Source organism: Chiloscyllium punctatum, chromosome 20 (genome assembly GCF_047496795.1).
Source record: "Chiloscyllium punctatum isolate Juve2018m chromosome 20, sChiPun1.3, whole genome shotgun sequence".
NCBI classification, from domain to species: domain Eukaryota; kingdom Metazoa; phylum Chordata; class Chondrichthyes; order Orectolobiformes; family Hemiscylliidae; genus Chiloscyllium; species Chiloscyllium punctatum.
In genome coordinates, this window is record NC_092758.1 from 25,778,779 (window position 1) to 25,802,579 (window position 23,801).

Here is a 23,801-nt window from a genome sequence, read left to right on the forward strand (position 1 = left end):
TTCTTATATAATAAAAAAACCCATTTGGCAAAATTGTACACTGAAATAGATTAACTTTGACTATATTGATACCAAAGTAAATCATATATTTAACTTATACTGTGACTCATGGAATTGTGGGATTACCAAGAAAGAGTGCATTACTCCCACTTTCATCATAACATATAACCGGGGGTTCCTGTAGGATTATAAATCCACAGACAAATATGAGTGTTTAAATTTATTAATATTAAGGCGCATTAAGATTTCATGGTAAATTTGGTGATACATATTAAAAAGCAAAATGGCCTTGTCAGTTGCTCCAAACTTTCTGGAGAGAGAAGATTTAACTCTGAGTCATTTTCAGAAATTAATCAAGGCTTGGTTAATTGTATTGGCACAAGTGTTGGAGTTAATGTTAAAAGCAGGGGCTACCAAAGCAGATCTAATTGTGGTAATAGCCCAGTGGTTTGAGTTGGAAGAAGAAAAAGGCAATCCAGATGGTAATTCGATTGATTTCATTAGAATTCAGTTGTAACTGAATCAGCTTGAAATAGAAGAGGTAAAAAAAATACCAAAACTAAAACAGGAAAGAGAATTAGAAATGTGAAAACTTAAACTTAAGGAAAAAGAAAAAGATAGCACTTCAAAGTTTGGAAAAGAAAACAGCATTTATAAAAATGGAACAATAATTAAATAGGATAAACTAAGAGGCAAGATGGAGGAAAAAATGAGCAAGAAATGGAATACAGTTTTAAAAAGTTGGCACAAATAATCCTTCTGATAAAGGTTTAGATTTCAACTCAAGATTTGGTGAGGGACTGTTTTAAGTTTATGCAAACACTCCTGAAGTTTGAAAGAGTGCAGACTCAAGATTAATTTATTTTGAAAAGATAACTAAGCAGAAAAACAACAGAAAACTGACACTGTTCATGCAAGGCAGGTTTATTGGCAGAACTCATGCTTTCTGAGGAAGCTTCTGTAGATGGGATGACAAAAAAGACTATTCTTGGTGCTTATGAGTTGATTTCTAAGGTTTGGAGTTAGGAGCTTCAGATACTCCAGAAGTATCCGGACTGATTTATTTAGAATTTGAGAGGATAAAGTAACATTCATAATTCAATGCAGGCAGGTCATATATGAAATCCACAGGGAAATAATTGTCCTGGAAGAACTTAAAAATTCATTCCCTCCATTAGAAAATACCCATACAAGGGTTCTCCAGGAAGTTTTGTCAACAAGACAAGCAGCTGAGCTGGCTGAAGATTGAGTTTGTACACAAGTCCAATCCTTTTGTCTGTCACTCTCACAGCTGAACAAGGATTGCAGGTGGGAGGAGATCGTTTGAATTTACAGGCTAAACCGATAGGACTTGGGTTTTATGAGGTCAATGCAGTGAAAGAAATTCTGAAAGAGAGCATAATGGAAGAAATTGTACCTCTGAATGCAGCTGTAAGGCCATGTAAAAACATAAGTGTTAATGCAGGTGAGGTGAAGAAAATCCCTGAGAATTACGAAGAATTCTGTTCCAAGGGAAAAAGAAACTCTCTATTCAACAAGAGAGGCTGATAAATTAATTATTATAGTTCTGTATTAGTTTCTTTGTTTTCTTTTATTTGGTATATTTTAGGAAGTAGGATCCACCCAAACACTTTGCTTTGGAAAAGCATAACTTATCCAGCAGAGAGCACACTGAATGCCAAGGTTTTAGTGAACAGTATTGGAAGGGACTATATTTTAGTATTGGGTGCACCTGGAGTGTGACCTCATATCTGGAATAGTGACTGCGTGGATTGGCCCATAGTTTACTTACAGGCGGAGTTAATGCACTCCTGAGGACTGGTTAGGCTGGAGGGAAAGTAATGGCTCATGCTCTTGTCACAGTACAGGCCCTTTGGCCCTTTGTGCTGAGCATTTATCTTAATCTAAGATCAAACTAACCTACACACTCCTCAATTTACTGTCGTCCATGTGCTTTCCCAGCAGTTGCAAAAGAAAGGTCAGGGTTATTTTTCTTTGTGTGTAGTGACCTGAACAATATTTAAGCAAGTTCCACCTTTGGAAGTCATATTAACAGCACAATCAGATATTTGGCTATCTGAAACTTCTGTTGTGATTCAGGAAAATCAAAAATAAATGCTCACTACCTCTCCTCCATTTGAGGCTCACCAATTGATTCAGAGTTAAGTAGCACCATTGGCTCAAACTGAGACTGAAGCAGACGGAATTCTAGATTGCAGCTGCACTACAAATGGGATTCTGATGAGAAAATGGAGACCCCTTCACAGACTTGCAGAAGAAAAGTGGATGATGGTTCATCATATACTAGTGCTGCCCAAATATTGTCAGGAGATATTCAGGAGAGTCCATGAAGTACCTATTTACAATGTTAACAAGACAATGCAGATGCTGGAGATTTGAAATTTTAAAAAAAGAAGTGCTGCAGGAACTCAGCAGGTCTGGTCGAATCTACAGAGAGAGAAACAGAGTTAACATCACAATACCATGTGACTCTTCTTTGAACTGAAGGGATCTGCAGTTTTATGCTGCATATGTAGATATGGTAGGACATACAGGGATCAACACTGCTCTCAATGTAACCCTAAAATGTGGGACACAGTATATTCAGCATATTCTTCATAAGTTGGCATTTATGGAGGATGATGGGAAAGAAATCATCAAGGAATGCATTAATTAAGTATGAATGTGACAAAAAATAACTAGCAACTGAAAAGCAGAAATGCAGAACCAATAAAGTCACTTCTAAATAAATGCTGTTTCTGGCAGAGAGGATATAGACTCTGGTACTAAGGTTAGAAACAAACATTATGTTAAATTTACAAACAATTTAAGGAAGATCCTGAAAAAGAGAAAGAAATTGGAGGTGAAAGTTGATGACAATAGTCATCAGAAGTTTGGGTGAAAGGAAGTTGCAGTTCATCTGTGTCTGATATCAGATGAACAGTTTGCTAACACAGATTCTGGATTAGAGGTGCTGGAAAAGCACAGCAGTTCAGGCAGCATCCGAGGAGCAGCAAAAGCCCTTCATCAGGAATACAGGCAGAGTGCCTGAAGGGTAAAGAGATAAATGAGAGGAGGGTGGAGGTGGGAAGAAAGTAACATGGAGTACAATAGGTGAGTGGGGGAGGGGATGAAGGGATAGGTCGGGGGTGGGGGGACAGTGGAGTGGATAGGTGGAAAAGAAGATAGGCAGGTAGGACAAGTCATGGGGACGGTGCTGAGCTGGAAGTTTGAAACTGGGGTGAGGTGGGGGAAGGGGAAATGAGGAAACTGTTGAAGCCCTGGGGTTGAAGTGTTCCGAGGCAGAAGATGAGGCGTTCTTCCTCCGGGCATCAGGTGGTGAGGGAGCGGTAGTGAAAGAGGCCCAGGACTTCCATGTCCTCGGCTGAGTGGGAGGGGGAGTTGAAATGTTGGGCCACAGGGCGGTGTGGTTGATTGGTGCAGGTGTCCCAGAGATGTTCCCTCAAGTGCTCCGCGAGTAGACATCCAGTCTCCCCAATGTACAGGAGACCGCATCGGGAGCAATGGATACAATAAATGATATCGATGGATGTGCAGGTAAAACTTTGATGGATGTGGAAGCCAATCAAGGGTAATGTGGAAGTTACGTATCATGTCATTAATGGGCATTGTACACATTAAGAAGTTAACTGAACAAAAGATTCTTAAGGCTGGAGTTGGCAGGCTGGGAGTTGGAAGATGTGGTGGCAGGGGTGGGAAACTGCTGAGTTGACAGTAATTAGGGAAGGGAAGCTACTGCTGATTGTAATTGAATAGATATGAAAAGAACCATACAGTCACTGTCCCACAAAGCTGGTTAATGAATGAGCACAATATATTTAACCATTCCAAATGCTGCAGAGAGACCAATGAAGACTAAACCAAAAGTCTTCATCACAGAGCTCTTCATTTCTGGTCATGCGTCTGGCTTATTTTAATCAAAAATGTTTTCCTGTTATAACTTCATCACTCTTTTTCAAATTTTCATTGAACAGAAGCATTCGTCTGCAAAATCTCATCCATCCTGCTTTAACTGTGCCATAATTCTTCATTTTTCTTCTGATCATCATCATAGGAACACAGAGGCAAAGACTTTCCACCGGTGGCAATGGACAGGAACAAAGGAGTCATGCCATTGCGATGATGGGAAAACGATAATCAACCTGACTCATTGTCAATCCAACCAACGCTCACTTGTAAGGTCATACTGGGTCAGGCAGCACAACCATTGTGTAAGGAAATCAGGGTCCTACGACGCATGCCCTGGTCATCACACTGGGCTTCACAGGTATAGTTGCTTGTCCAATTGGAGAGGATCCCATATGGTAAAACTTGATCTTTAATGCTGGGCACAGGAGAAGCAAAGTTGCTGCACTAGCCTCAATAAAAATGAACAAAACTATTACACTGAGAATTCCTTCTCGCAAGAATAGACGTTGCTTGGATCCACCATCTACATGGTGACAGGATTATCTAGAATCATTGTGGAAGTGCAATTGCAGGCTAAACATAGGCATTCACCTTCCACCTTCAACTCACCAGCTTTATGTTAATGAGATCAGGCCAGCAAAATGGATTAAGTGGAATAATCAGGTGGTTGCTTGAAAGCCAATTCTGTCAAAATCTACCCCATCAGTCTTCATTTTCAAGCAGTCATTGTTTTACAAAGACTTCAATGATGAACTATTATTGCTTTAATCCTGCTGTCAGAGGTCACATTGATGGGCTAGCTTATGACTGCTGCTCACTGGAACAGTACCTAAGCTTATAATTTCAGTAAGTGAGGAACCACTAGATAGAAGACAAAATAATTTAGTTCCATGGAATGTAAGAAGTAGTAAAACTACTTCAGTACATTTTGCATGCTTAGAGTTTGTACAGGAATTTTGCATTATTCTTATCAGCAGGCTTTCATTTTACCGACAACTTTTAATTTTGGATTTTCATCAGCCTAATAAAGAGACATTCCTTACAGAAACCACTGTACATTGATTGAATATATACAAATCCTTAATTCCTGTTGGCTTTCATAAGGACTACTTACTTTTGTAAAATTCATGACCTTCAGGATCCATATGGTTAGAGCGAGATTCACCAAGAGCAGGATCATCAAGAGGAGGACAAAAAAATAAAGGCACCGCTTTCTCCAGCCATAAATCCCGATTTTGTAGACATATTGGTTTTCTGAGGTCTGGATGTTGTTTCGTTGAGTCAAATACTGTTCCTGTGTCATCTGCATAATAGAAAAGATTATTAACTGAAAGGAAATAATGAGATGCTTGTACTGGCCCATCCACATTAAACAAAAAAAAATTGATGGACCCTGTGGATAAACTGATGAGTACTTAGCTTCTATCTTCATGTTGTCAGAGGCAATAGCAGTGCTGCATTTTGGAAAGGTAAATCAGAGTAGGACTTATACACTTAATGGTAAGATTGCTAAACAAAAAGACCTTGGAATTAAGGTTCATAGTTCCTTGAAAGTGGAGTTACAGGTAGATAGGATAGCGAAGAAGGTGCTTGCTTTTATTGGTCAGTGCATTGAGTATAGGAGTTGGGAGTTCATGTTGCAGCTGCACAGAACATGAATTCAGCACTTTGTGTGTACAAATTTGGTCTGCCTCCTACAGGAAGAATGTTGTTAAACTTCAAAGGGTTCTGCAAAGCTCTATGAGGAAGTTGCCAGGGTTGGAGAGTTTGAGCTACAGTGAGAGGCTGAATAGGTTGGGGCTATTTTCCCTGGAGTGTCGGAGGCTGAGAGGTGACCTTATAGAGGTTTATAAAATCATGAGTGACATGGATAGCTAAAAGTAGGCAAGGTCTCTTCCCCAGGGTCGGATGTCCAAAATGAGAGGGCATAGGTTTAGGGTGAGAGGGGAAAGATATAAAAAGAGACCTAACGGGCAACTTTTTCATGCAGAAGGTGTTGGATGTATGGAATGTGTTGCCAGAGGAAGAGGTGGAGGCTTTTACGATTAAAATATTTAAAAGGCATCTGGATGGGTATATGAATAGGAAGGGTTTAGAAGGAAATGAGCCAAATAATGGCAAATGGGAATAGATTTATATCGAATATCTGGTCGGCATGGATGAGTTGGACTGAAGGGTCGGTTTCCATCCTGCATATCTCTATGACTCTATAACAAAAGAGAGGAACCTAAAGCAATTATAATCACTAGAGTAAAAGTACTATGCAAACTACTGGGAATAAAGTGACAAGACCTCAATAGGCTGCATCACTGCCTCTCAAAAGAAATTACAACAGATATGTTTAATGTATTGGATATAATCATCCAAAATTCCTAGACTTTGAAAAAATCTCAGCAGATTGGATAGTCATAGAGGTCGACAGAACTGAAAAAGGCCCTTTGGTCCATCAAGACTGCACTGTTCAAAAATGCACCTCATTATTCTAATCCCATTTTCCAGCATTTGGCCTACAGCCTTGAAAACATTGCCATTGCAAGTGCACATCTAACTAGTAAATGTTATGAAGGCTTTGCCTCTATCACACTTACATTTAGTAAGTTCCAGTTTCTCCCCATAAAAACACTTTTCCTCACATCTCCTCAAAACCATCTCCCTCTTATCTACGTCCCTGATCACTGATTCCACCCATCAAGGGGAAAGGTTCTTTCCTATCTACCCTGTCTCTGCCCCTCATAATTTTAATACATCTCAATCATTCCCCACACCAAAATGAAAACCCAATCTCCTCTGCTCCAGGCTCTCATCATAACTGAAACCTCAGCTCTGATAAATCTTCTCTATAAAAGTTATTGCAGTCCATATTCCTCCTATAACTTGGATTCCAGAAGTGCAAACAATACTCTCAGTGGCAATGTTTTATTCAGTTCCAGAATAACCTCCCTGGTCTTAAACTCTCAACCTCAGCCAATGAAAGAAAGTATCCCATATGGCTACTTAACCACTTTATCCATCTATCCTGCAACCTTAAGGGATTGGTGAACATCCACACCGAGGTTCCTCTCATGCTTGGTGCTTCCCAGGGTCCAACCTTTCATCAATGTGCATACAGCCTCAAATATAACACCACTACTCAAGAAAGGATAGACACAGAAAACAGGAAACTATAAGCCAGTTACTCTAACATCTGTTAATAGCAAATTGCTAAAATTTATTATTAAGAATGCAGTAAAAAAATCATATAAACACAGGCAGAGCCAACATAAATTTGAGAAAGGCAAAATCATTCTTCACACATTTATGACACTAATTTGAAGATGTGACAAGCAGGGTAAATAAAGGGGAACTGATAAATATCCTGCATTTGGATTTTCAAAATGCATTTACTGCAGTGCTATGTAAAAGGTGACTGCAGATGATAAGGGTTAATGATACATTTCAATAGATAGATGATTGGCTAACTAACAGGATATCGATGCTAAGGATAAATTGGTGTTTTTCATTGTTGGTAAACTGTAGATACTGGAATATCTCAGGATTCTGTATTGGAATCTCAAATTATTTACAATCTACATTCATGATTTGGATAAAGGCAATGTTTGTGTTGTAGCCAAATGTTCTGATGATACAAAGATAGGTAGGAAAACAATGTGTGATTAGAGTGCAAGTGGTGTGCAAATGGATATGGTAAGCTTAGGTGAATAGGTAAAACATTTGGCAGATGATGTATAATGGAGGAAAATGTGAGCTTGTCAACTTGTCAATAGTGGGATGATCAGAATATGTCACTTGCCTAATAGTTTTAACCTCAGCAAATATTCGTACTAGCTGGGTATTGACTGCTTCAGTTTTGCCTTTTCATTTCCATTGATTTGTCACCTTTCCTTCAAAAGATCATCATCATGCTCCAGGCGATTTCCGTTTAACAAGAACTTTCAGGTCCACCATATTCATCAAATTTAACCAATGTTTGTGCTCACTCTCTCTCTCTCTCTCTCTCTCTCTCTAGAGAGATTCTTTTTCAAATGTTGACTCATTGATTTTAGCAGACTGTTTCCTCAGCTAATAACTCAGCAGTGATTTTCGTGCTCTGAATATTGCAGTGAAAGATCAAATTCTTCCCTATCAAGGTATCTTTTTGAGTCAATTGTGTAAGAAAACTGGCTGTCTCTGCACAAGACTTGAGAAACCATTTCATGCTCAGTATTCAAAGTTTGATAGAATTGTCTGACTGCTGATGGCACCATTAACTATTTGGGTACACATGCTGTTATTGAAACTGAACTCAACTGTGCAAGCTGCTGATTTCAGAAGTTAATTAATATTGATTAACACAATGATGGTGGGTCTAAAGCATTATGATATGGTGCTGCATTGCAAATGCCTGTGGTTTTCTTGAAGGGTACATTCTTTCCCATCCACCGATTAGTTCTTCTCATAATGTTAACCCTCTCAATTATGTCCTCCCTCAATCTCCTCTGCTCCAAGAAAAACAACCCCAAGAAAAACAATCTCCCTTCATAACTAAAACTCTCCAGGTCAGGCAACATGCTGGTTACATCTTCTGCACCCTCACCTGTACAGTCACACCCCTCCTATAATGTGGACTCTAGTTTTGGCTTAACTAATTTTTTACATAGTTCTAGCATAACCTCCCTGCTCTTAAAACTCTATGCTTTGACTAATAAAGATAAGTATCCCATAACACCTCTTAACCTTTTTAGCTACCTGTGTCGCTACCTTAAGGGACCAGTGGACATTTACACCAAGGTCCCTTTGGTCATTGGTACTTACTTCTCAATCCTTCTACATTAAAATCTAAACTATTTATATAAACCACAAACAGTAAGGGCCCCAACACTGATCCTTGCAGAACCCCACTGGACAAAATCCTTCAGACACAAAAACATCCTTCAACCATCACCCTCTGCTTCCTGCCACTCAGTCAATTCTGGATCTAATTAGTGAAATTTTCCTGGATTTAACAGGCTGTTAGTTTTGCTATCAGTCTCCCATGCAGGACCTTCACAAAAAACTTACTGAAGTCCAAACAGACTACGTCGAATGCATTATCCTCATCATTATACCTGGTTAGCTCTTCAAAAAATTCAAGCAAGTTGACCAGACATGACCTTCCCTTAACAAAACTATGCCAACTGTCCTTGATTGATCCCTGCCTCTCCAAGTGCAGATTAATTCTGTCTTTCAGAAATGCTTGTTTCCCTATCACTGAGGTTGGACTGACCAGCCTGTAATTTCCTGGTTTTCTCCTTGCTCCCTTCTTGAATAATGGCACTACATTGGCTGTCCTTTAGTCCTCTGGCACCTCTCCTATGGTCAGACAGAAATTAAAAATTATTGCCAGCGCCCTCACTATTTCTCCCATGTCTTACTCAATAGCCTGGGATATATTTCATCTGCCCTGAATATTTACCTATAAGCCTGCCAGACCACTCACAACCTCTTTTCTGTCTATGTTAGTTTATTTTAAAATTTATCAATATTTCTCCCTGATTTCTATACCCACATCATCACTTTCACGAGCGAACACTGACACAAAGTGATCATTCATAACCATACCTATGTCCTCCGGCTCCCCACACATATTATCACTGCGGTGCATAATAGGCCCTTTTATTTCCAAGTTATTCTTTTGTCCGGAATGTACTTGTAATGTAACTTTGGATGTTCCTGTTGTTTTCCCTGCCACTTCTCTTCCAAAGGTGAAAGATTGCAGCACGCTGCTGTCCAAACGCACCTGGGTGTCCTTGCACATAAATCACAAAAAGTTTCTTTGCAGGTGCACCAGGTAATTAAGAAGGTAAATGGAAAATTGTCCTTCATTGCTAGAGAGATGGAGTTTAAAAATAGGAAGGTTATGCTGCAGCCTGAATGGCAGAGCAGGCTTGATGGGACAGATGACCTAATTCTTTTGAACTTATGTTCTCTTTGCACATTTTGTACTCTTCCAGGGCATTAGTTGTTTTGAGCCCTTAGTATTTGCCATAAGTCTTCCTTTTTCTCTTTATCCAAACCTGTACATTCCTTGTTATCCAGAGTTTGCTGGATTTGCTGTCCCACCCTTTATCTTTATTGGAATATGTTTGCCCTGTACTCTCCCTACTGTATTCTTGAATACATTCCATTGTTTCTGTAGAAATGTTTATCTGTTCCCCTTACAGTTCATTCTCCTACTATTATAGCCTTGGCATTCTTCTTGCTCCATTCTTGTGTAGCAGATTCACCTATGGTTAGTTTTTCCCTGGAGGCTGAAGGGTATCATTTTATTCCAATTTTTTTTGCCAGAGTATATTTGGAAAAGGGATCCTGTTCAAAACACAGGCAGTTGATGCCAAGACAAGAAAGGCAAAGCTTTTCAAATACTAAACTAAAACCAACCCTCATTAGCTAGGGAGACATTGGCATCCATTGGATTGATATCATCAAAGAGACAACAGAGGCCATTGAAGGCTATTCCCAAGTCGTATAATACTCAAGATGAAGATTCCCCATTGTTTCACAACAGCAGTTAGTCAGGGTGGCGGGGGAAGCAATACCTTTTCAAACAACACTTTCTTTCCAGGGTATCAATCAGAAACCAATCAGAAAAAATATTTAATCGCAGAGCCCTTGGAAAAAGTGGCAGGACCATACAGAGTCAGTATGGAATTACAAAAGGAAAATCTTGCTTGACAAATCTACTGGAATTATTTGAGGATGTAACTATCAGAGTTAAACAGGAGCCAGTGGATATGATTTATTTGGACTTTCAGAAGGGTTCCACAAAATCCAATAAAGAGATTAGCACATGGGATTGGAGGTAGTGGATTGAGATGGATAGCAGACTGGTTGGTGGACAGGAAACAAAGAATATGAATAAACAGGTCCTTTTCCAAATGACTAGTGGGGTACCACAAGCAATGGTGCTATGACTCCAGTATTATAGATTTGGATGAGAGAATAAAATGTATCATCTCCAAGTTTGCAAGCAACACAAAGCTGGATGGCTGGACTGTGAGCAGAATGCAGAAATGCATCAGTGTGATTTAGTCAAGCTGAGTGAGTGGGCAAGTGTGTGGCAGATGCAGTAAGTGTGGTTAAAAGTGAGGTTATCCACTTTGATAGCAAAAACAGGAAGGCAGATTATTATCTAGGATAGCAGGAGGACTGATGCATGAGGACAGGTCGAATAGATTAGGATTATATTTACTGGAGTTCAGAAGATTAAGGGGGGATCTCATAGAAACCTCTGTAATTCTGACAGCACTAAACAGGATAGATGCGAGGAGAATGTTCCTGATGGTGAAAGAGTTCAGAACCAGGGTGACAATGTAAGGATACAGGATAATTTAGAAGTGAGATGAAGAGACATTTCTTTACCAAGAGAATGTTGAGCCTCTGGAATTCACGCCACAGAGAGCAGCTGAGGCAAAAACATTGTATGGTTTCATGAAGAAACTTGGGACTAAAGGGATCAAAAGATATGGGGGAGCAGCAGCAACCAGATACTGAGTTAAATTATCAGCTATGATCATAATGAATGTCCAGTGAATGGTCCACTCATGCTCTTAGTCTCTACATTTCAGTGTAGTTAATAAAGTTAAGGCCAGACCTTTAGCACTAAATAGGTGAGCTCAGTTGTAAATAGCCAGGCTGAATAACCCTCATATGATCAGAAACACTGTACAACAAGAGAAGATTCACTAAGTTATGGGCAGCTCACTGTTGTTTCACAGCATCAGAGAGCTGGGTTCGACTCCAGCCTCGGGCGGCTGTCTGTGTGGAGTTTGCGCATTCTCCCTGTTTCTGCACGGGCTTCCTCCAAGTGCTCTGGTTTCTTCCCACAGTCCAAAGATGTGCAAATTAGGTGAATTGGCCACAGGAAATGTAAGGTTACAGGGATAGGGTAGGGAGTGGTGTGGGTGGAATGCTCTTCAGAGGGTTGATGCAAACTTGATGGGCCAAATGGCTTCCTTCCGCACAGTGGGGTTCCTTTGGTTCTATGGGTACAGAGGGACTGCCTGTACTCATTAGAGTTTAGAAGAATGAGAGGTGACCTTATTGAAACATTTAAGGTTCTTATGGCGATTGTCAGGGCGATGTGGAGACACTGTTTCTCCTTGTTGGAAAGTCTAGAACCACAGATTATAATCTCAGAGTAAGGTTCCCCAGGTTTGGACAGATGAGGAGGAATTTCTTTTCTCAGAAGGTATTGAATCTGTGGAATTCTTCACCTCAGGGAGCTGCAGAGTTTAGGTCATTAAGAATACGCAAGGCCGACATGGACAGACAGATTTCTAATCTGGAAATGAGTCAAGTGAAAAGGCAGGAAAGTGGGTTTGAGGATTATCAGATCAGCCATGATCTCATTGAACATTGGGACAGATTCAATGGGCTGAAGGCCTACTTTTGTTCATATGACTTATGTCCTTACGGTCTTTCAAGTGTGGCTGCCCAGTCATGTTGACCAACACATCCAATGGACCAACCATTAAAAATGGCATGCATTGTGTTGAAACAGACATTAAGGATGAATATTCCAGTCCCTTTGTAAAATTTACTGATCTATTTCTGGCTTGGTCTTAAGACATTGCAGTGCTCCAGACATTCTCATTGGGTTTGAAAATCAAGCAAGACATTTGAAATCCTGACCAAAGCCAACAAGCCTGAGCTTACAAAATGCACAACACAATGTCTGACATGAGATGTGACTCAGCAACTTGTAAGCATTTGCTACATAATCCGATTGTGTAAGTAGTAATGCTGACAACCAATTTAGGATTGTCAGTTGAGCTGACACTGTGGTGCACTTGTGCAAACTAGAAGCAAATATAACAACATGAATGGCCCTGTTCTTTGCAGAGATGAAGTGTATATATGCACACTGTTTCAACTCAACAATATAGGTGACATATCCTCTTGTTCATTTCTCAGGGCAATTTCTTGAACAACGAGAGTCAGCATACCTGGTTTAAAATTTAAATAATGCTTGGGGGTTAATTGTCAATCATTGTTGACTGGTATATTCTCCATGATAACCCCTCCATTCAGAGTGCACTTTCCAATCAATTGGCACTCTCCATTCAAAAAGGAAAGATATTTTCTTTACCTTTATCATTGGTATTTCTTGTGAACTTGCATAATGAGGGAGAGATGAACTGATTCAACAACATTTGGCCATTTCGGCAACACTTTTCTCAGTGCTTGCAAGCATTTAAACTATGGCTAAGTTTTATTTTTGGTAGCTGAAATAACTCCACAACAGCTAGTATCTCACCACCAAATCTCCCTTTACTTACATATGAAGAGTCCTTGACACTGATCCAGCTCCCTCAGAGCCAGCTCTGAGACTGAAAAGGACATGCCTGTTCTTATCTGTCAGCCAGGGCTCCCTGAGTGGGACTGTTAAACTAGTCCAATCAGGGAACCCATAATCTATGAGGACAACCTGGCTGACATCATTACAAGCAAAACAGTAGGTTACCATGTTCTGTGCTCTGGGTTTTTCTCACACTTGGTCAGCTTTATTTGAGCTATCCTTCACTGCAGTCCAGTTCCTAGGTGGGTCTTGAATTCTTCTGCTTCGGACTAATGTGTTATTCGGTGCTCTTCAGAAATTTCCATACCTTTGTGATCAGTTGGCTGGGCTAGCCTTGTTTTTCACTGTAGTACCATGCTACCACTGAGTTTCCCTCTTTCTCGCAGCACCACTGGTCTGTTTGACATAGATCTACACTCAGGGGAATAAATCAACTGGCACAAACAGAACTTGCTGGAGAAACTCAGCAGGTCTGGCAGATTCCGTGGAGAGTTAATATTTTGAGTCCTGTGAGCCTTCTGCTCTGAAATGTTAACTCTGTTTTGTCTTTACAGACCCCCCTGTGTTTTTCCAGCAATTTCTGCATTTGCTTGTTTCAGATATCCAGCACCCACAGTTCTTTGTTTTATTTGAATATCAATATGTTTTTGAACATAACAACAGGGGATGGTAAGAGAGGGTATCTCTCTGGAACTGTATGGACGCTGGCTCCAATTCCATGTGATTTAAAAACCCTATGACACAACTAATTACAGTCATGCTCTGTAGATATTCTTTGAGAAAATTACATTTAACCCCTTACTCCAATGTCAATAAATCAAGATCTTCAGTTAAGCAAAAACCTACTGGGCATAAAAAAAATCCTTTTACTGAGTTATTCAGCTTAGTTTGGACATGAGAGATTTTCTAATGTTTAAATTTATTACAATTGCTGATTTAGAGGAATAATAACTTTGCAGCTATATTAGGGAGTCTGCAGGACCAATACATTCATAGCCATCACATCAGGCAATCTACTGCACCAACACTTTAATCATAAGCACAGCAGGTATACTATAACACCAATACTCTTATAACAATCACAACAGGCAACTTGCAACTCCTGGATTTTTAGGAGGCAGTTTAATTGGATAACATTTGAACATAAAACTGGATCATACTGTAATTTTATTGACTTAGGTCATTTAGACTATTCACTTGTTTGCTTACTTTCTCTCTCTTCTACTCTTACCTCATATAGATCAGAATGAAATTGGCTTTCTATATTACGAATAGAAATCAGTATGCTCTGTTAAAGCTTGTTGAAATCTTTGAAGGTCTTCTGCCAATCTTATTTTTTGAGGTCTTTGCAGAAGCTATTGACTTTTTTGAAAGAATTTTCTAATCAGACTTGTTACAACACATACCTCCTGAAGTAGGTGGGACTTGAATGTGGGCCTCCTAGCTCACGGATAGGGACTCTAGCACAGCAACTCAAAGAGCCCCGAGGGACACTAGCAGATATTTTTTATATCAACCTGCTCAGAGCTATTATCACACACCTCTGGAACAGATGGACCTCGAACCTGGGTCTCCTGGCTCAAAAGTATGGATATTACCAAACCTATTTTCCACAATAAGTTACAGCCATTTATCTGATTTATAAGCAAAAGAAAAATCCAACCTAAGGGACATTTTAATGACGAAACACAAGAATGAGTGGTTTCAGTAACTAATTTATGACTCTCGGAAAGATTCTACAAATATCATTTAACCATTTAATCAACTGCAGGGAAATATGATTTTCAGGCCCTTCTCTCCTTCCAGCTCCAGTTTTCCCAGTGCAGTCATGTGATGTGCTGCATAGCTGTGAGCCAAAATATCAAACACTCTTGTTGGGCTTTAACCAGAGATTGCCACTCAACAGATCAATACATTGAAACCACATCTACAAGATCCCAAGGATCTGTTCAATATGTTAGTAAGTTTGCAGATAACACCAAAATATAGTAGCACAATGGACATTGAAGAAGGTTATCCAAGAGTACAATTGGATCTTGATGAACTGGGCCAGTGGGCTGAGGAATGGCAAGTGATACTTAATTCAGATTAATTGAGGTGTTACATTTTGGTCAGACAAACCAGGACTGGGCTTACCCAACTAATGGTCGAGCCCTGGTGAGTGTTATTGAACAAAGGGACCTTGGGGTGCAGGTACATGGTTCCTTGAAAGTGGCATCACAGTTAAAAAGGGTGGTGAAGAAGGCATTTGGCATGCTTGCCTTCATCAGTCAGAGCATTAAGTACAGGTGTTGGCATGACATGTTACGACTGAAAAATACATTGGTAAGGCCACATTTGGAGTACTGTGTACAATTCTGATTGCCCTGCAATAGAAAGAATATTATTAAATTGTAAAGAGTGCAAAAAACTTTACAAAGACGTTACTGAGACTGGAAGGCTTGAGCTATAAAGAGAGGCTGGATAAGCTGGAGTTTTTTCCCTGGAGAGGGTACTTTATATGGGTTTACAAAATCATGAGGAACAGAGATAAGGTGAATAGCCATGGTCTTTTCTCCAGAGGAGGGGAGTCCAAAATTGGAGGGTGTAGGTTTAAGGTGAAAGGGGAAAGATTTAAAAGGGACCTGAGGGGCAACCTTTTCACATAGAGGGTATGCATATATGGAACAAACTGCCAGAGGAAATGGTAGAGGTGGGCACAATTGCAACACTCAAAAGACATTTGGACAGGTACATGAATAGGAAAGGTTTAGAGGGATATGGGCCAAATGCAGACAAATGGGGCTAGTTCCGTTTAGGAAACCTGGGTCGCATGGACAAGCTGGGCCGAAGATCGTGTTTCCATGCTGTATGACTCTTTGACTCTAATACTTCTACGTGTTCTGGCTCCAGCACTTCTCTTTAATAATATCTGCATGCCAGCTATCCATCATCGGAGGATAATCCTTATACTCCTGTCATCACTCAATGAGATTGGATATTGGCTGGAACATGTGCATCAGTTGTGATCTTTTGACGGAGAAAGGAATCTCAACATCTGTGTGGGAAATGGGTATAGACTTAAATGTATGCTTCTTGAGATCACAGACAAGGTGACACTCTGAATAGATGGTTTTTCTTTTGAAAGCCATGACTAGCTGCTGCCAGTAATTTGACAACTACGGAGATGGGGTTGATGATCCCATTTCATCTGAGTTCATCCATAGATGGTGGCAAACTCCTATCCCTTCTGACCCTTTGCTTGCCCATCACCTCAAATGGACTAAATTGCTACAGAATCCAGTGTCCTGGACCTACGTAGTGAGGCTGAAGAGCAAGATGCTACGTAGCTCCACACTTGATCCTTTGAATGACTCATAAACATAAAATTTCAGGGTGATGGTGACATTGGAGACAATAGACAATAGGTGTAGGAGTAGGCCATTCTGCCCTTTGAGCCTGCACCACCATTCAATATGATCATGGCTAATCATCCTTAATCAGTATCCTGCTCCTGCCTTATCTCCATAACCCTTGATTCCACAATCCTTGAGAGCTCTATCCCACTCTTTCTTAAATGAATCCAGAGACTGGGCCTCCACTCCCCACTGGGGCAGAGCATTCCACACAGCCACCACTCTCTGGGTAAAGAAGTTTCTCCTCATCTCTGTCCTAAATGGTCTAACCGTATTTTTAAGCTGAGTTCTCTTGTTCGGCACTCACCATCAGCGGAAACATGTTTCCTGCTGCCAGAGTGTCCAATCCTTTACTAATCTTACATGTCTCAATCAGATCCCCTCTCAGTCTTTTAAACTCAAGGGTATACAAGCCCAGTCGCTCCAGTCTTTCAGTGTAAGGTAATCCCGCCATTCCAGGAATTCACCTCGTGCACCTCCGCTGCACTCCCTCAATAGCCAGAATGTCTTTCCTCAAATTTGGAGACCAGAACTGCACACAGTACTCTAGGTGTGGTCTCACCAGGGCCCTGTACAGCTGCAGAAGAACCTCTTTGCTTCTATACTCAATCCCTCTTGTTATGAAGGCCAGCATGCTATTAGCCTTCTTCACTACCTGCTGTACCTGCATGTTTACCTTCATTGACTGGTGTATAAGAACACCCAGATCTCTCTGTACTGCCCCTTTACCTAAATTGATTCCATTTAGGTAGTAATCTGCCTTCCTGTTCTTGCCACCAAAGTGGATAACCATATATTTATCTACATTAAACTGCATGTGCCATGCATCTGACCACTCACCTAACTTGTCCAGGTCACCCTGTAATCTCCTAACATCCTCATCACATTTCACCCTGCCACCCAGCTTAGTATCATCAGCAAATTTGCTAATGCTATTACTAATACCATCTGCATTTAAAGGATTGTCATGGTGCCTGTGACACCTCAAATACTTGTCGACTGGTGTTCAAAAGTATGAGAACAACTATTTGGATAGGTGCAGCCTTCTTTGGCACTGAGGATCTGTTATTTACAGATAACTTACTCTTAATTGGGGCAACCAGTATCTTGGCGAGTGAAATCTTTCCTTTGTAGCCCTTTGTAGTTCTCCTCGGGTCATTTCCCGACCAGAGGGTTATTCCTGATCAATCTCTTCCTTTCTTGTCTGTAATATGAGCATAGCTTTCTTAGTTCCCTCAGCTAGCACATGTTTATTTACCAAGGCTTTATCTGCCCGGACTCTGCAAAAGTGATGCCAGCAGTTTCACATCCCTTTCAGGAGTCTTATCATTGTTTACAAATACAAACCTCTCAGCTCCTGTGGTAGCAGCTTTGTGCCACTGGTAGAATGTTATTCTCCACTTCTCAAGTCTGATGAGCAGTGCATTGATTAGCTCTCTCTGGCTCCTTGCTGTGTGCATGCCATCTGCACCCTGGCATGTCCCATTTTCCCCATGTATCCCAAATGAAAAATTAAAATTGCTTCATTGAGTTCATCAATTAATACAACAATTATTTAATTGGAGGTCTGTGGTAAGTAGAATTCGAATCCCTACAGTGTGGGAACAGGCCATTTGGCCCAACAAGTCCACATGGACCCTCTGAAGAGTATCCCACCCAGACCCATTCCCCTGTACCTATTACTCTACATTTCCCCTAACTAATGCACTCAGCTAACATATCCCTAAACACTATGGACAATTTAGCATGGCCAATTCACCTAACCTGCACATCTTTAGATTGTGGGAGCAAACCAGATCACCCAGACGAAACCCGTGCAGACACGTGGAGAATGTGCAAACTCCACACAGACAGTTGCCAGAGGTTGAAATCGAACCTGGGTCCCTGGTGCTGTGAGGCAACAGTGCTAACCACTGAGCCACCATGCAAACCAAAACCCTTCGGTAACCCCTTACTCACACTCCACCATCTCTCCCTTTTGGAAACTGTGTCATCTAGAGGAATTGGTATTCAGTCATACTTCCCAGGAATGGGATTTCCAATGTACAGCTATCTCTGTGATCTCTGCCAGCTCTCTCAATTGAAACTTCAGCCCATGAACTGTTGGGGTAAAGGGAGGACACTCATATAGAAGCATTAAAAGGCCAGTCTTAGGAAGAATGGTAGTGATGGCAGTGAATCATCATGTCAGAAAATAAGTGAGGCTGAATTAAACACATAATTTAATTCCCAAACATTCACAACTAGCTTATCAGGCCAGCAGATTTCTTTTTGTATCACTAGTGCCATTTGAAGAGGTGGCCACTGCCAGGTCTGCAGCATGGCATATGAGAAAGGCATTTCAATTGGATGATAACTAAATCTAGGGTATTTCTAGGGCCAAGCTAGCAGCTCTCAGCAAGGGGAGAGGGGCAAGTGGACAGTTGCTGGAGGATGCTAGAATTGAAAAACCAGATGTGTGGAGGGGCCCATGGTTGGGTCACATCATGGGGTTGGGGGAGGCCTTCAATGAACCTGGGATGTCCATTTAACAGGCCATCACCACCCCATGCTGGAAAAGCTTTTAAGTAGGAAATGAATGTGGATAAGGTGTGACCCTTCTTGCCATCAGTTAATGAATGACCAAGAAGAGATCTCAACTGGCCTATGCATGGGCAGGCTGCTCATCACTGTCCCTACCACAGCGGGGCAGAAGTGGGAAGTGTATGGCAGCTTTTGGACTTAACATGACCTTCCAACCTTCAAAACTACTGGCAGGGAAGGGTTAAATCCAATTCCTAGTAAACTTTCTCTGTTCAGAGCATTAAAAAAAATTCACACACCATTGCCATAACAGTGATCACGTACATAACATATCTGGGGTGTTTAACCAAGATGATACATGATTTATGTGATTGTAAAGAAAGAAAGATAACCAAAAACTTTTGATGAAGTTGCTGTCTTACTTGCGAAGATCAAGCTGATAACTGAAGATTCAATATTCAGCCCATGGCATCGTAAATCATTCATTTTGTTTTGTGGTATAGACTACAGTGTCAAGCCCTTTACATCTCCAGCACAAAGTAAAGGTTAATTGGAAATCCTTACCAGGCTGAAGGGAATTTTTAAGAAATGGTGCATGTAAACGTTCACTCAAACATTTCTATGTAGCAGCAACTCAGCAAAGTAAGATAAGGAAATAATTAACTCAACTTGCAAAGTCCAAATTATCTTTTCTATAGTTTCTCTTCCTCTAAAGCATGCCTGAATTTCTTTTATATAAATAACAATGCTTTCCACAATGACAAACTTCAGTACAGATTTCACCTAGCTGGACGTTTTGCATTCACATCAGGCTTATTGTTTAAGTAATGGATTTCTGAACAAGAAGATGAAGTTGGTTTAAAAAATGGTGGTAGGAAGGGGAAAACGTCAATTGGATTATCTCAAAATAGTCACCTCCACTGGAGCAAGGAGTGATTAGAATGTGAATGCCAATGAGAGCAAAGGAAAAATATTACAAAGCTGAACTTCACAGGTGAAGTTATATAGATTAAAATTCGAGCAGTGGAAGAATTGTCTTTCACAGTGGGGAATTTTACTAATAACAGCATTCAAATGCTATCAGAGATTGCCAAGCTAAATAAAAGACTGCACAATTGTAAAGCTTTGGAATAGGTCACTGAAATTTTTCATGGTCATACACACATTTCCTGTTCATCAAGAGTATTGTTGGCTTTGCCTATCTTTGTGAAGCAGACTTTGTGAAGTGTGGAATTTTTGACCCACTAATTGAAAAGTGAAGTTGAGATCAGAGTGTTCAGAGGCAGATTTAATTTAGCCTAGTGATGACGCCCCAGAAATTTGAAAAGGAGTCTTCCATCGCTGTTTGGACAGAAAAGATTCATTTACAGTTAGGTGACTTTGAATGTAGAAATTCCTGTTGTAAAACGGCCAGGAACCATTGTAGACATCAGCAGCAATCATGTCCCCTCTTTCAGCAGGAAGTGCATGATTTTCCATGTTTAACTGTTCAGCAGTTACTTTGACAGCTACTTTTAAAGGGTAACTATGCAAGTGTGAGGTTAGGATGACAAGTTGGTGGTAGATGGATAAAGTGTTAGATGAGTGAAGGTGGGTGGGAGTTAGGTACCAGGTGGTTGGGTGAAGGGGGCAGAGTGTCAGGAAAATGCATAAGTGTTAGTTTGAGGAGCTTGGTTAGCTTGTGGTGGTTACATCATGATGGGCAACTCTGATGTATATTACTAAAACAACTGGGCAGTGGAATCTCTAGAGCATTGTGTTGCAAGGACACTGTTCCTCCTCCTTACACACTAACTTGGCATCAAAATCAAATTCTTAAAACAGATGAAAGAAAGAAATAACATTAAAAGCAACAAAATTACATTTATTAGTGGATTAAATAATTATCATTCCATTGAATTTCAAAGTGTTCAATGGTGTTTTTTTTCAGTCAATTGACTTTCAATTTTTGAAACAATATGCACCTCAACTGGAAGCAATCTACAGATTAATTCATGTCAAATTACACAATACTTTTAACTTTATTGCAATTGAACTAGTTCCACCTTTTTTACCCAACCCTCCCCTCTCATCCCCCCAACCCAAACCCCATTTCTTTTTTGTTGTTTCATTTTTATTATCATTTAATCAGTCAGCTCTTCTTCATAGCTGTCTCTCCCAGACATAAGGCTGCCACTTCCACAAAAACTAGTAAACCACCAGGGTGCCAAATTTAACCATTGCAAAGTAACATTAAACAAGAATGAGCCTAACCATTTAGCTGTTCCAAAACTCATTTTGTGATATATCCTCTTCAAAACAATGCCAACATTATTAATCTTGCATTTCCTTCATGGTTAAAATAATAACTATAATATGCTTGAAAGAAAATTTGAGCTTTTGATGCATTCATTTAATTTCTAGGTGTTGACACTGCCCAATCCATACCTTACTAGCTAGAACATTGCTACAGGTAGATAGCCTGGAATCATGTTTAAGTTGGCATGAGGAATTTTAACTCAGTGAGGAAGCATGTTGGAATTCAGATCTGTGGGATAAAAATAGTTTAGGCTGCAACATGTTGAAAGAAACTCTGAGTCGCATAGTGGTTTTTCTGATCCAATAATATTGAGTGGAATACACATGAAGTAGAATATTTCTAGAGGTCACATTGTTGCAAACAAGACTCTAAAACTTCAGCAGTATTTCTGACAAATGAATCTGCTAATTGGTTGTTTCACTCCTCACTCCCTTTATAGTTTGCTGAAGAGACCTTCATGAGTCAGACTACTAAGACGTTCCAGTACCAAAATCATAGAGCCACAGAGCTGTACAGCAGGGAAATAGACCTTTTGGTCCAACTCATCCGAGACAACCAGATAACCTGGATTAATCTAGTTCCATGTGCCAACATTTGTCCCATTTTCCTCTAAACTCTTCCCATTCATATTCCCATCCAGATGCCTTTTAAATTTTGTAATTGTACCAGCCTCCACCACTTCCTGTGGCAGCTCATTCCATACACCCTCTGCATGAAAATGTTGCACCTTAGATCACTTTAAAGCTTTCCCCCTCACCTTAAAACTAAGACCTCTAGTTTAGAACTCACCTACTCAAGGAAAAGACCTTGGCCATTTGTCCTATTCATGCCCCTCAGGATTTTATAAACCTCCATAAAGTCATCCCTCAGCCTCCGATGCTCCAGGGAAAATAGACCCAGCCTATTCAACCTCTCCCTATAGCTCAAACCCTACAATCCGAGCAACATCCTTGTAATTCTTTTCTGCACCTTCTCAAGTTTCGCATTCCAATAGCAGGGAGAACAGAATTGCATGCAGTATTTCAAAAATAGCCTAACCGATGTCCTGTACAGCTGCAACATGACTTCCCAATTCCTTTTCTCAATGCACTGACTAATAAAGACAAGCATACCAAAAACCTTCTACATTATCCTATCCACCTGTGACTCCACTTTCAAGGCACTATGAATCTGCACTCCAAGTCTCTTTGTTAAACTGCACCGTCAGTGCCAATTTTACTGCAGAAATTGTTAAAAATGGAAATATTCATCATTTGTCAGTCCTGTATACATTTGTCTACACAATAATACTGACTACACTTCAGAAAGGAAATAAATGCTCTTTGTAAAATACTGTGGGAAATCCTGAAAGGGTAGAGGTTATCTTTTCCTTTTTTAAATTAAAAAGTATTAGCCTCAGTTCATCTGAAGTTTAAATACTCTTTAATTATGGATTTTACAAGTTGGAGTATTCTGGACAGCTCAAGGACAGTTAACATTTTAGGACTGGTTTGCCTATATAGCAATATCTCTCTTGTCATATCTATGGACACTGATATACAGGCATTGATTTTTAAATTACTGTCTAGGCATCAAACTAGAATTGTACATTGGCTGCCCTTCATAAAAACTATTAGATTATCATTGCTAACAAAATCCCTGAATATCCAGTGGTCTTATAATTTTTCATTCCGAATAAAGTTACAAAACAATACTTTTCATACGCTTGAATCTTGTTCCAAAATTTGCATTTATATGGTGTCTTTCAAAACATCAAAATGTCCCATGTGCTTAACTACCTGTGAAATATAGTTGTGAAGTAACAAGCAGGACAACCAATTTGGCCGTATAAGGTCTCATTAACTGAATTGAGATAACCAGACAATTTGTTTTAGCAGCATTGGGCTGAGGGGTAAATATTGTCCTGAATACTGGGATGAACACCCCTGCTTTTCTTCAAATATTGCTAATGGATCTTTCATACCAAATGAGAAGGCAAGATGGGGGCCTCCATTTATCAACTCTCACTTTCAGTACTGTACTGAAATATCAACTCATATTGTGAACTAAGGTCTTGGAAAATTGAATTTGACCCATCAATCTCCTGACACAGAGTTCTGCCAACACATCAGAACTGAGATCTCCAGCTGTTACAGCAGTTTCTTTCCCCTTATCCAAACCATCAATCAAATTTCCAGCAGACTTCTCCTTATGCTAGGTCTGAATTGACATCCTTCTCTGGTTTCCCCCTTAGCTTCCATGATGCTCTTCCCCAGATCATCTGCTCCTAAGATCAGATGCTTGCTTGCTTCATTTCATTCCCACTAAACTGAAGTGAGAGTAACTATCCCTGATATTA

General features: G+C 40.2%; 1 protein-coding gene across 8 annotated transcripts in view; it reads right to left on the reverse strand.

Annotated features, from left to right (window-relative positions):
* The window catches only part of sgcd (sarcoglycan, delta (dystrophin-associated glycoprotein)), a 557,633-nt gene that overhangs the window by 154,710 nt on the left and 379,122 nt on the right, over positions 1-23,801 (reverse strand). For 5 of the 8 annotated variants that reach the window (XM_072590525.1, XM_072590522.1, XM_072590523.1 and 2 more), the window contains one exon: positions 5,045-5,233. In XM_072590525.1, coding sequence (XP_072446626.1) covers positions 5,045-5,233 — 189 coding nt within the window. Of the gene's footprint in view, positions 1-5,044; positions 5,234-17,725; positions 17,816-22,252; positions 22,336-23,801 lie in introns of those variants that run through there. The other 3 variants (XM_072590526.1, XM_072590518.1, XM_072590524.1) reach the window with 2 other exon arrangements.